The sequence below is a fragment of the Somniosus microcephalus genome, chromosome 30, assembly GCF_052327205.1.
Source record: "Somniosus microcephalus isolate GS21.2 chromosome 30, FLI_Smic_1.0, whole genome shotgun sequence".
NCBI lineage: Eukaryota > Metazoa > Chordata > Chondrichthyes > Squaliformes > Somniosidae > Somniosus > Somniosus microcephalus.
In genome coordinates, this window is record NC_141016.1 from 8,433,257 (window position 1) to 8,446,895 (window position 13,639).

Here is a 13,639-nt window from a genome sequence, read left to right on the forward strand (position 1 = left end):
GAATACAACAGAATTTTATTTAACTATGCCAAAATTCATAGAAGAGCTCAGAACCTCATGAAAGCGAGTGGTGTCACTTCAGGCCCTGGGGCGACAGATGACAACAACCTATATTTATATAGAGCCTTCAACGTCATAAAACGTTCCAAGGCGCTTCACAGGCCTGTTATCAAATAAAAAATTTAATTTGACACTGAGCCACATAAGGAGATATTAGGGCAGATGACCAAAAGCTTGGTCAAAGAGGTAGGTTTTAAGGCGCGTCTTAAAGGAGGAAAGGGAAATGGAGAGGTTTAGGGTGGGAACTCCAGAGCTTAGGACCTCGGCAGCTGAAGGCACGGCCGCCAATGGTGGAGCATTTAAAATCGGGGATGTTCAAAAGGCCAGAATTAGAGGAGCGCAGAGATCTCGGGGGGGGGGGGGGGGGGGGGGTGGAGTTGTGGGGCTGAAGGAGATTAGAGAGATAAGGAGGGGCGAGGTCCATGGAGGGATTTGAAAACAAGGATGAGAATTTTAAAATCGAAGCGTTGCTTAACCGGGGGCCAATGTAGGTCAGCGAGCACAGGGGTGATGGGTGAACGGGACTTGTTGCAGAGTTTTGGATGACCTCAAGTTTATGGAGGGCAGAACGTGGGAGTATGGAGTCACATCATTCTCGCACATGCCGCCAGTGTTCTCAGTCACCTCACGATTCATCGATGGATCCACGTGGAGCTAGGCCAGGGCATCTTTGAGATACAAAGGTACATAGTAGCAGAACTGCTTACACCGCCAGACAATCACCAGCTCTGTGCTTTCTGCCCCAGGACAAGGTAATTGGAGTATAAACTGAAGTAGCACGACAGCATCATTAGAAAAATTGTCTTCGGCCAATGCTCATCATGTGATTTCTCTAATCTAAATCAATTTCAGCCCAAGTGTCTGTGGGGTGTGTACAGTGTTCCAGAGCCAAAAACAGAAAGGGAGGGCTTCTGACTTTTTCTATTACTGACCTTCTGCACTGATGTCATTTCTCAATGAATCGTTCTTTGTTTACAGCTCAACTAGTTAGGCGTGCAATATGTATTAAGGAGGATTAGCCCGTGCGGCTTTATCAACACGAGGCAGGATGGGGTGGGGTAGGAGAAGGTAGCGCAAACCTGTAGCGAAACAGTGACAAAAATAAACACAATCACTGCCAAATTTGTCTTTGCCTTTATGCTGCGAGAAGCAGTCTCGGAATCCTGGCATTATCCAAATTCTCCTGACTAAACAATCTTCAAACCGTATCGACTTCCCCAAGTGGTGATCAGAAAAATCAAGCAATTAAACGTTGAATTACTAACAAGTCGATCCATGATTTACTGCTCATTGTACAATAGTGTGTTAATCCAATTTGCTACCTCCCTTCGTTTAATAAGCCTCTTCGGAACCTAGATTTCTGACCATGTGATTGATCCTCTCTTGCTCTCCAATCTTTTCTGTTGCTTGACGTCTCTCTCTCTCGCTTGGGCTCAACTGCACGAAGCGTGCTGTAAAAATGTAAACGGTTGGAAGAGCCCTCGACACTTCCCGTCCAAATCCACACCTTAGTAACGGTCACTCGAGGGAGATACCGGAGGAACGCTACTCCAGAAAGGAGGACAAAGAGGGGAGAAAATTGGTAACAGGAACAGATCGGAGACAAACAGTATTGATACACAACTGCCGTGATGGTGTTTGTAACAACTGCTGTAGAATCAGAGGGGGAGAAATTCGGTGGGCTGCGCCACCAGTTAGCGCCTAAAGAGGGCACTCAGTGGCTTTAGCGCCACTGGCCGCACCTCCTGCGATATTTAGCTGGGGCGCTAATGGCGGCGTTAGCCTGTTGCGCTGCGCCGCCACCGATGACTTCATCGGTGTGCGCAGCGCCCCGCTACCGCCCCGATCGCGATAATTGGCAGCGACCGCCTCTGTAGCGCTGCTCGCTAATCGTGCCCGGTTCACGGGGCCTACCTGTGGCGGCAGTGGCGCAAATTAAGGTGGAGGTGCGGGGTGGCCGCCTGCCAGCACCTCCGTCCCCGGCCTCCTGTTCTCCCCCCGCGGCATTGCCGGCTGTTTTCCAAGAGCCCGGCACTTCTCCTCGGTGCCGGGCTCTTTTGCCGGCACTCGCGATCGCTCATCGCGCTGGTGCAGGCCCCTCCCCCTTAAGAATGGGAGGAAGGCCTGCAGTACCGCAGCGCGCCGTGCCGCAGTGTGTGGCGCTGCGGCACGTTACGCTGCGATATTCAGTTTCAGCGCCCTAAGAGGGACGCGGAGCACCTCGAGCCTCACCCCGTGTCCCTCTTGGGGCGCTCAAGCTGAATTTCCGGCACTCGCTGCTGCTCCGATCGCAGCGCAAAATCTGGCACCCAGGCGAGCTTGGCGCCCCGTTTGCGGCTCCACCCAATTTCTCCCCCAGAGAATTTTACAGGAGGCGGCCATTCGGCCTAATCCCACTGTCCAGCTCTTGGTCCATAGCCCTGTCGGTTACGGCACTTCAAGTGCATATCCGAGTACTTTTTAAATGTGATGAGGGTTTCTGTCTCCACCACCCTTTCAGGCAGTGAGTTCCAGACCCCCACCACCCTCTGGGTGAAAAAAGTTCTCCTCAACTCCCCTCTCATCCTTCTGCCAATTATTTTAAATATTTCCCTACTGGTTATTGACCTCTGCTAAGGGAAATAGGTCCTTCTGATCCACTCTCTCTATTTGCACAAACACTGTCACAACTTCTGTGACACAGCGTTTGTAAGAACTGCCATGAGTGTGTTTGGCAACAGAAACAGAACAAACAGTATTGATTCACAACTCCCGTGTCAGTGTTCACCCAGACGGCAGTGCAAATCCATTGGCAAGATAGGCGCGCCAACGTCAGTGTTCTCGCTCAGGCCAACATCCCCAGCATCGAAGCTCTGACCACGCTCGATCAGCTCCGATGGACGGGCCACATTGTCCGCATGCCCGATACGAGACTCCCAAAACAAGCGCTCTACTCGGAGCTCCGACGCGGCAAGAGAGCCCCAGGTGGGCGGAGGAATTGCTTCAAGGACACCCTCAAAGCCTCCTTGAAAAAGTGCAACATCCCCACCGACACCTGGGAATCCCTGGCCCAATACTGCACAAACTGGAGGAGAAGCATCCGGGAAGGCGCCGAACACCTCGAGTCTCTTCGCCGGGAGCAAGCGGAAGCCAAGCGCAAACAGCGGAAGGAGCGCACGTCAACCCAAGCACCCCACCCACCCACCCCTTCAACCACCGTCTGCCCCACCTGTGACAGAGACTGTAGGTCCCGCATTGGACTCATCAGTCACCCGAGAACTCATTTTTAATGTGGAAGCAAGTCATCCTCGGTTCCGAGGGACTGCCTAAGGTGGGGGGGGGCGGGGGGGGGGAGGGGAACGACTAGAACTCACTGCCTGAAAGGGTGGTAGAGGCAGAAACCCTCATCACATTCAAAAGCCATGCATAAAACCGACTGAAAAACAAAAGCTTAAATTCTTTATTGCAAAATATATTACAATACAGTTTGTGTTTTTCAATGTATTGCAGTCAGTGCAGGGCGACAACAATTGTTAAGGTGCACAAGGAGGTCCTCAACAGGCAGGATCTTGATCAGAGTATAATGACTGGGTTACCAGCCCGGTCGTTCGATTTAGGCAGAAACAATTCACGAAATTTCAGCTTCTTTCTTCATCTACAACCTGGCAACGAATTAAAGCAGGAATTAAAGACATTGGTGTTTCATCGTGTAATATTAGATTTTCATTTTTGGCCGGGTGGGGGGAGATCGTTAGTCAATTTGTTCAGAGCGAAACGGGATAGGGCTGGAAATGGAATAGCTCCACTATATAGATATAGAGACGCACGCACACACACTATCTCCACTACCTGCAATCTCCCAGATTAGAGAAAGAACTCTCAGTTCTGATAAAAGGTCATCGACCTGAACCGTTAGCTCTGTTTCTCTCTCCACAGATGCTGCCAGACCTGTAGAGTGTTTTCCAGCATGTTATGTCTTTATTTTGCAATTATTTAGCTCTTTTCACAGCCTCAGGACATCCCAAAGAGCTTCCCAAAAAAGTACTTTTGAAGTGTAGTCACTGTTGTAATGTAGGGAAACGTGGCAGCCAATGTGCGCACAGCAAGCTCCCACAAACAGCAATTAAAAAATTGACCGGATAATCTGTTTTGGTGATGCTGATTGAGGGTATAAATGTTGGCCAGGACACTGGGGGCAACTCTCCTGCTCTTCTTCGAATAGTGTCATGGGATTTTTTTATATGCACCTCTAGGGTTTAACTTCTCATCCGAAAGACGGCACCTCCAACAGTGCAGCGCTCCCTCAGCACTGCTCTGGAATGTCATCCTAGATTATGTGCTTAAGTCTCTGGAGTAGAACCCACAACCTTCTGACCCACTGAGCGAAGGCTCACACCCATGACTTTGGTTCCATGACATTGCCTGAATGAACATACTGTGAACCAAGTCCTAAAACATCTCAGTCTTGAATATCCTCCATGACTGAGCATCAACAGCATTCTGAGGTAGAGAATTCCAAAGATTCACAACCCTTTGAGTGAAGAAATTTCTCCTCATCTCAGTCCTAATCCTGAGACTGTGCCCACTATTCCTAGACTCCCCAGCCAGGGGAAAACAGCCTCTCAGCATGTAAAGTCACTGCTAAACTTAATCGTCCACAACTGGGTGCCTAAACCACAACCGATCGCTCAATCCAACCCAACACAGGTCAGGAGGACAACATCCAAGCTACTTTGTGGGTTGATACTTGGGCATCCAATAAGAATTTTGTCAGAGGTCATGCCCGTGATTTTCTCTCAACACCTACAAGTCATACAAAAACAAAATACTGCGGATGCCGGAAATCTTCACCTTAAATATATTTAATGACCCAGCCTCCACAGCTCTCTGGGGCAGAGAATTCCACAGATTTACGACCCTCAGAGAAGAAATTCCTCCTCATCTCAGTTTTAAATGCGTGACCCTTTATTCTGAAACTGTGCCCCCGAGTTCTAGATTCCCCCATGAGGGGAAACATCCTCTCTACCCTGTCGAGCCCCCTCAGTATCTTATATGTTTCAATAAGATCACCTCTCATTCTTCTAAACTCCAATGAGTATAGGCCCAACCTGCTCAACCTTTCTTTATAAGTCAACCCCTTCATCTCAGTAATCAACCTCGTGAACCTTCTCTGAACTGCCTCCAATGCATATATATCCCTCCTTAAATAAGGAGACCAAAACTGTACGCAGTACTCCAGGTGTGGTCTCACCAATACCCTGTACAGTTGTAGCAGGACTTACCTACTTTTATACTCCAACTCCCTTGCAATAAAGGCCAACATTCCATTTGCATTCCTGATTACTTGCTGTACCTGCATGCTAACTTTGTGTTTCATGCACGAGGACCCCCAGGTCCCTCTGTACCGCAGCATTTTGTAATCTCTCTCCATTTAAATAATAATTTGTTTTTTTATTTTTCTTACCAAAGTGGATAACCTCACACTTTCCCACATTATACTCCATCTGCCAACACCCACGGTGCATATATATACACTCACACATATACAGGAAACTTTGTGATATCCGGCACCGGCGTGTTGCCGATCTATCAAAACTGCTGGACATACAAAGTTAATGTTGAAGCATACGGAGGTTTTCATCTCCGTATCTGACAACAAACACTGTTGCTTAGCAACAGCTTCTAAAGAGTCGGCTGCAGCTGCAAGCATCTCTAGCTGAAGCTGTTGCTATAGCTACAGACCTTGCAGTGCCTGACTGGGGAAAAAAAAAGAACGAGATCTAAAAAAACTTATAGAAAACGGCTCCTGATTTTTGCCGTTAAATCGAGTATTCCGGACATACAACCTCCGGATAAACCAAAGTTTCCTGTATCCACATTATATTCCATCTGCCAACACCCACAATACATATATATACACACACACACGCATCTTCAATTGCCTTTACCTGTTCAACACCTTCGACCTCTGGAACGTAGAACTGCAGCATGTTTTGAATTCCACTCTTCAAAGTCACGATGGAGCTGGGACAGCTTGTGCAGGAACCCTGCAGCATCAACTTCACAATGCCATCCTCAAACCCTTTGTAAATCACGTCACCCCCGTCCTCTTGAACTGTGGGCCTGATAGTTAAAGGTGGGGGAGAGGGGCAGGGGGAGTGTGAAAGAGAAAAAACAGTCAAGACACTTTAGCCACAACCCAGACTATCGAGATTCAAACAAGGATTGAGCTTCACTTTGCAATAAGCCAGTTCTCAAGCTAGAGCAAGCCAAAAAGAACTTCCTATTTTTTTTTACCATGAGGCTGAATAGTTAATTTTATTACTCATTCATCATTTCGATTTTAAACATTAGTAGTCTTTGCAGAATCCAGAACCATAAGAGTTCATGAACAGCCGAGCAGTGTGCTTCCCCTCGGGAAAGGCACCTCACTCTTGGAGAGGTGGGACGGGCAGAGGCAGAGAGAGAGAGAGAGACAGAGAGAACTGAGAACGTGGCTGCCACCTAGTGGCTCACAGGTTTCTTGGTAATGCAGCAGAGGAAGGTGATTGAAGATAAACGGGAATGGAGAAAGCGAACTACAAAGTGTTTGCAGCACAGAAACAGGCCCGTGCCAGTGTTTATGCTCCACACGAGCCTCCTCCCACCCTTCTTCATCTTCTTAGGCAGTCCCTCGGAACCGAGGATGACTTGCTTCCACACTAAAAATGAGTTCACAGGTGACTGATGAGTCCAATGCGGGACCTACAGTCTCTGTCACAGGTGGGGCACACGGTGGTTGAAGGGGCGGGTGGGTGGGGTGCTTGGGCTGACGTGCGCTCCTTCCGCTGTTTGCGCTTGGCTTCCGCTTGCTCCCGGCGGAGAGACTCGAGGTGTTCGGCGCCTTCCCGGATGCTTCTCCTCCACTTTATGCGGTCTTGGGCCAGGGATTCCCAGGTGTCGGTGGGGATGTTGCACTTTTTCAAGGAGGCTTTGAGGGTGTCCTTGAAGAGTTTCCTCTGCCCACCTGGGGCTCTCTTGCCGTGTCGGCGCTCCGAGTAGAGCGCTTGTTTCTCATCTAACCTCATCAACATATCCTGCTATTCCTGTTTATCTAGCTTCCCCTTAAATGCATCTATACTATTCGCCTCAACCACTCGTGGTGGCGAGTTCCACATTCTCACCACTCTCTGGGTAAAGAAGTTTCTCCTGAATTCCCAATTGTATTCATTAGTGAATCTCTTATACTTACGGCCCTTAGATCTGGGCTAGCCCGCAAGTGGAAACATCTTCTCTACGTCTATCCTATCGAACCCTTTCATAATCTTAAAGACCTCCATCAGCTCACCCCCTCAGTTCGTAGTTCCTGGACATCCTGATGTTCATCCCTACGTTATCTTCATAATCTAAGTGCTCCAGCTACTTCTGTGGAATACTGACGTGCTTTCCATTCCAGTGCCAGTGTCAGGAGAGTGCTGCTGGTGTTCCAGACTCGCAGGGCCACTTTCCACTGTTTATATTGCTATCTGCTGCGGCGGCAAACTAAATTTGCAGTAATAGTGTGGAGGACAAATTCATGGAATGTATGCAAGATCGTTTTCTAGATCAGTATGTTGAGGAACCAACTAGGGAACAGGCTATTTTAGATCTAGTACAGGAAACTTTCGATTTACCGGCACCTAAATAACCGGAAATGTCGGTTAACCGGCAAAATTCAGGAGTAGGTTCAGGTAACTTTTATTACTCCATTTGTTGCTGTGCAAGGGTGTGGCTGCAGCTGTTGCTAAGCTACAGAGGCGCTTGCAACTTGTGCCCATTGCAACAGGGTTTGTTGCTTTATAAGGAGCTCTCAGCTCCGTATCTTTTACTATAGCGTTCGGTTATCCGGAATTTTTGATGAACCAGCACCACGTCGGTCCCGTCCGTGCCGGATAAAAGAAAGTTTCCTGTATTATGCAATGAAAAGGGTTAATTAATAACCTTGTAGTAAAGGGGCCTTTCAGGAAGAGTGATCATAATATGATAGAATTTTATACTGAATTTGAAACTGGTTTCGTTAAATCTGAAACTAGGGTCTTAAATCTAAACAAAGCAAACTACGTAGGTATGAGGGGCGAGTTGGCTAAGGTAGATTGGGAAGCTACATTAAAGGGTATGACGATAGACAAGCAATGGCTAGCATTTAAAGAATTAATACATAACTTACAACAAATATACATTCTGTAAGGCATAAAAACCCCACAGGAAAAGTGGTCCAACCGTGGCTAATAAGAGAAGTTAAAGATAGTATTGGATCAAATGAAGAGGCTTATAATGTTGCCAAAAAGCGTAGTAAGCCTGAGGATTGGGAGGATTTTAGAATTCAGCAAAGGAGGACCAAGAAATTGATAAGAGAAAAAAGAATATGAGAGTAAATTAGCAAGAGACATAAAAACAGATTGTAAATGTTTCTATAGGTATGTAAATAGGAAGAGATTAGCGAAAATAAATGTGGGCCCATTAGAGGCAACAAGGAAATGGCAGAGACATTAAACAGTAGCGGACACAAAAAACATTGCGGAAATAATGGGGAACCAAGGGTCTAGAGAGAATGAGGAACTTAAAGAAATCAGTATACGTAAAGACAGTACTGGAGAAATTAATGGGATGAAGTGGCGACAAATGCCCTGGACCCGACGACTTGCATCCTAGGATTTTAAAAGAGGTAGCTGCAGAGATAGTGGATGAACTGGTATTAATCTTCCACAATTCCCTAGATTCTAGAACAGTCCCCAAGGGTTGGAAGGTAGCAAACATAACCCCGCTATTTAAGAAAGGAGGAAGAGAAAAAATGGGAAACTATAGGCCAGTTAGCCTGACATCAGTAGTAGGCAAAATGCTAGAATCTGTTATTAGGGACGTGGTAGCAGGGCACTTAGAAAATCATAATATGATTGGGCAGAGTCAACATGGTTTTCTGAAAGGGAAATCGTGTTTGACAAATCTGTTAGAGTTTTTCGAAGATGTAAGGAGTAGGATGGATAAGGGGGAACCAGTGGATGTACTGTACTTGGATTTTCAAAAAGCATTCGATAAGGTGCCACACAAGAGGTTATTAAACAAAATTAGGACTCATGGTATTGGGGTAATATACTAGCATGGATTGAGGATTGATTAATTGACAGAAAACAGAGAGTAGGAATAAACGGGACTTTTTCAGGTTGACAGGCTATAACTAGTGGGGGTACCACAAGGATCAATGCTTGGGCCTCAGCTATTTACAATCTATATTAATGACTTAGATGAAGGGACTGAGTGTAACATATCCAAGTTAGCTGATGATACAAAGTTAGGTGGGAAAGTAAGCTGTGAGGAGGACGCAAAGAGGTTGCAGAGAAATATAGACAGGTTGACTGAGTGGGCAAGGACATGGCAAATGGATTACACTGTTGGGAAGTGTGAAGTTATCCACTTTGGTAGGAAAAACAAAAAAAAACAGAATATTTTTTGAATGGTAAGAGACTGGGAAATGTTTGCACTCAAGAGGGACCTGTACTGAATCATAGAAAGTTAATCATGCAGGTATAGCAAGCAATTAGGAAAGCAAATGGTATGTTAGCTTTTGTTACAAAGGGATTAGAGTATAAGAGTAAAGAAGTCTTGCTACAATTAAACAGGACATTGGTGAGGCCACACTTGGAGTACTGTGTACAGTTCTGGTCTCCTTACCTAAGGAAAGACATACAGGAAACTTTGGTTTATCCGGAGGTTGTATGTCCGGAAACCTCGATCTACCGGCAGAAATCAGGAGCCGTTTTGTTAGGTTTTTTTCTTCTTGTGGCTTTGTTTTCAACAGTCGGGCTCTGGAAAGTCTCTCTGAAGCTGTTGCTAAGCTACAGAGACGCTTCCAAGGTACGGGCCGACTGTTTACAAGCTGTTGCTAAGCAACAGTATTTGTTGTCAGATACGGAGATGAAAACCTCCGTATGTGTCAACATTAACTTTGTATGTCCGGCAGTTTTGATAGATCAGCAACAGCTTGGTCCCGTCGGTGCCGGATATCACAAAGTTTCCTGTACTAGCCTTAGAGGGAGTGCAGTGAAGGTTCACTAGACTGGTTCCTGGGATGGGGGGATTGTTCTATGAGGAGAGATTGAGTAGACTAGGCCTGTATTCCTTAGAGTTTTGAAGAATGAGAGGTGATCTAATTGAAACATATAAAATTCTTACAGGGCTTGACAGAGTTAATGCTGGGAAAATGTTTCCCTTGGCTGGGGAATCTAGAACACGGGGTCACAGTCACAGAATAAGGGGTCGGCCATTTAGAACTGAGATGAGGAGAAATGTCTTCACTCAGAGGGTTGTGAATCTTTGGAATTCTCTACCCCAGAGGGCTGTGGAGGCTCAGTCATTGAGTATATTTGAGGCAGAGGTCGATAGATTTTTTGGGAACGAAGGGAATTAAGGGATATGGGGATAGTGCGGGAAGGTGGAGTTGAGGTAGAAGATCAGCCATGATCCTGATGAATGGCGGAGCAGGCTCGAGGGGCCAATGGCCGACTCCTGCTCCTATTTCTTATGTTCTTATACCATTGCCGCCACCAGTTTATATCTTCTAACCTCAGCCAACTGTGAGTGAACCACAGGAGCGCAAGAATATAGGTGTGTAGCTACATTGTTTTAATAGTGTTAGCTGTGGCTCAGTTGGTAGCTGTGAGTCAGAAAGTTGTGGGTTCAAGTCCAACGTTCCGTTTAAGCTGCACGGCCGCACTGCACTCTGCAGCTCCCGCGCAAGTTGGTGAGCTATCTTTTAAATGGGGAACACTACGCATGCATGGTATTCTGAAAAAATTAAAGAGAACATTGTTCAAGTCCCCACTCCAGAGACTTGAGCACAAAAGTTCAGGCTGACACTCCCAGTGCAGTGCTGAGGGAGCGCCGCACTGTCGGAGGTGCCGTCTTTCGGATGAGACGTTAAACCGAGGCCCCGTCTGCCCTCTCAGGTGGATGTAAAAGATCCCACGGCACCATTTCGAAGAAGAGCAGGGGGAGTTCTCCCCGGTGTCCTGGGGCCAACATTCACCCCTCAACCGACATCACTAAAAACAGATGATCTGGTCATTATCACACTGCTGTTTGTGGGAGCTTGCTGTGCGCAAATTGGCTGCCACATTTCCTACATTACAACAGTGACTACACTTCAAAAGTACTTCATTGGCTGTAAAGCGCTTTGGGATGGCCTGAGGTCGTGAAAGGTGCTATATAAATGCAAGTCTTCCTTTCTATTACAGAACAAAGACAGAACAGCCAATGTAGGCAGAATGAGTTCAAACAGTATCTCATCTGTTGATCAACACGATACTCCAGGACAAAAGATATAGTTCGAGAAAAGCAACAATAAAAAGCAAAGGATGCTGAGATAACAATGGAACAGGATATTGACCAGGATATGGCCCCTATGATTGCGTGTTTGTGTGTGTGTGTCCAGCAATCTGCTCGATGACCCGAGGGTCATAAATCACCCAACCAAGTTAAACGCAGGAGGAGTTAGACAATGAATGCTCAGTTAGGAACATACAGCTAACTTCGAGGTGAGGTACCGTGAACGGGCATTTGACGTATAGTCACGGTTGCAATGTAGGAAACGCAGCAGCCAATTTGCGCACAGCAAGCTCCCACAAACAGCAATGTGATAATGACCAGATAATCTGTTTATAGTGATGTTGATTGAGGGATAAACATTGGCCCCAGGACACCGGGGATAACTCCCCTGCTCTTCTTCGAAATAGTGCAGTGGGATCTTTTACGTCCACCTGAGAGAGCAGACGGGACCGCGGTTTAACGTCTATTCCGAAAGACGGCACCTCCGACAGTGCAACGCTCCCTCAGCACCGCACTGGAGTGTCAGCCTAGATTTTTGTGCTCAAGTCTCTGGAGTGGGGACTTGAACACACAACCTTCTGACTCCGAGGTGAGAGAGTGCTACCCACTGAGCCACGGCAGACAGACAGCGAGCCTGAACCAGAAACCCATTTACTTCTGGTTAGTGCAAAAAGGCCACCATTGTTCACCAGCTGCAACCATGTTCAGTACTTGACTGCTCTTGATATAGAAATGAAGTTAAAAACATGCACTGTGATTTACTCCCATATTAATATTTGAAGCTCTTTTGGCAGCATTCAACTGGTACTCACCGAATTCTGGTGTCCAACAACTCCTTAATTATGGCTACAATTTCATCATCATCCTCCGAAGCAGCTAAAAGCACAGGGGAAAACATAAGTGTTCTGACAATTCCTTGATGAGCAATACACTGAATTACTTAAAAAGTTGTGTCTCTATTCTGTGGGTCAATTACTAAAATTAGAAGAAAAGGTCACACAGCAAGACTGGAACGAGAAGCATGGAACTGACTTGCTCCCAGGCCTCGGTCACTGCCTCTTCTGATTGGTAGGGGAACCTGGTCTCCTCTCATCTGCATCTGAGACACCTCGGATGTCAAGTTCCTGACCTTGGTTGATCAGTTGGTCAGGGAACACGTACTTCGCCTAAAGGAGTCACGGATGCCAACTCTCGTCGGAATACTCCGTAGTGGAGAGTGTGTTAGGCAACTGGAGTTCGTCTTTTACTGCAAGACGTGATTTCAATTTACATCTGAACTGTTTAAACCGTGATGCAGCAGCATACAGCTACCGCTGCCCTTACAGCATACAGCTCTTCTCCTTAGGCAGTCCCTCGGAACCGAGGATGACTTGCTTCCACACTAAAAATGAGTTCGCAGGTGACTGATGACTCCAATGCGGGACCTACAGTCTCTGTCACAGGTGAGGCAGACGGTGGTTGAAGGGGCGGGTGGGTGGGGTGCTTGGGTTGACGTGCACTCCTTGCGCTGTTTGCACTTGGCTTCCGCTTGCTCCCAGCGAAGAGGCTCGAGGTGTTCAGCGCCTTCCCGGATGCTTCTCCTCCACTTTATGCGGTCTTGGGCCAGGGATTCCCAGGTGTCGGTGGGGATGTTACACCACAACTACAACTGCCCTTACAGCATACAGCTACCACTGCCCTTACAGCATACAGCTACCGCTGCCCTTACAGCATACAGCTACCGCTGCCCTTACAGCATACAGCTACCGCTGCCCTTACAGCATACAGCTACCGCTGCCCTTACAGCATACAGCTACCACTGCCCTTACAGCATACAGTTACCACTGCCCTTACAGCATACAGCTACCGCTGCCCTTACAGCATACAGCTACCGCTGCCCTTACAGCATACAGCTACCGCTGCCCTTACAGCATACAGCTACCGCTGCCCTTACAGCATACAGCTACCGCTGCCCTTACAGCATACAGCTACCGCTGCCGTTACAGCATACAGCTACCACTGCCGTTACAGCATACAGCTACCACTGCCCTTACAGCATACAGCTACCACTGCCCTTACAGCATACAGTTACCACTGCCCTTACAGCATACAGCTACCGCTGCCCTTACAGCATACAGCTACCGCTGCCCTTACAGCATACAGCTACCGCTGCCCTTACAGCATACAGCTACCACTGCCCTTACAGCATACAGCTACCACTGCCCTTACAGCATACAGCTACCACTGCCCTTACAGCATACAGCTACCGCTGCCCTTACAG

The 13,639-nt window shown here is 47.3% G+C and overlaps 1 protein-coding gene across 3 annotated transcripts in view; it reads right to left on the reverse strand.

Moving 5' to 3' along the window:
• LOC147097907 (NFU1 iron-sulfur cluster scaffold homolog, mitochondrial-like) overlaps positions 1-13,639 on the reverse strand; it is a 34,383-nt gene continuing 20,744 nt past the window's right edge. For 2 of the 3 annotated variants that reach the window (XM_085970963.1, XM_085970965.1), the window contains exons 6-8: positions 12,192-12,255; positions 5,988-6,162; positions 1-1,605 (exon numbers count right to left, since the gene is read on the reverse strand). In XM_085970963.1, coding sequence (XP_085827089.1) covers positions 1,579-1,605; positions 5,988-6,162; positions 12,192-12,255 — 266 coding nt within the window. In that variant the 3' untranslated portion in view covers positions 1-1,578. Of the gene's footprint in view, positions 1,606-3,485; positions 3,702-5,987; positions 6,163-12,191; positions 12,256-13,639 lie in introns of those variants that run through there. The other variant, XM_085970964.1, reaches the window with a different exon arrangement.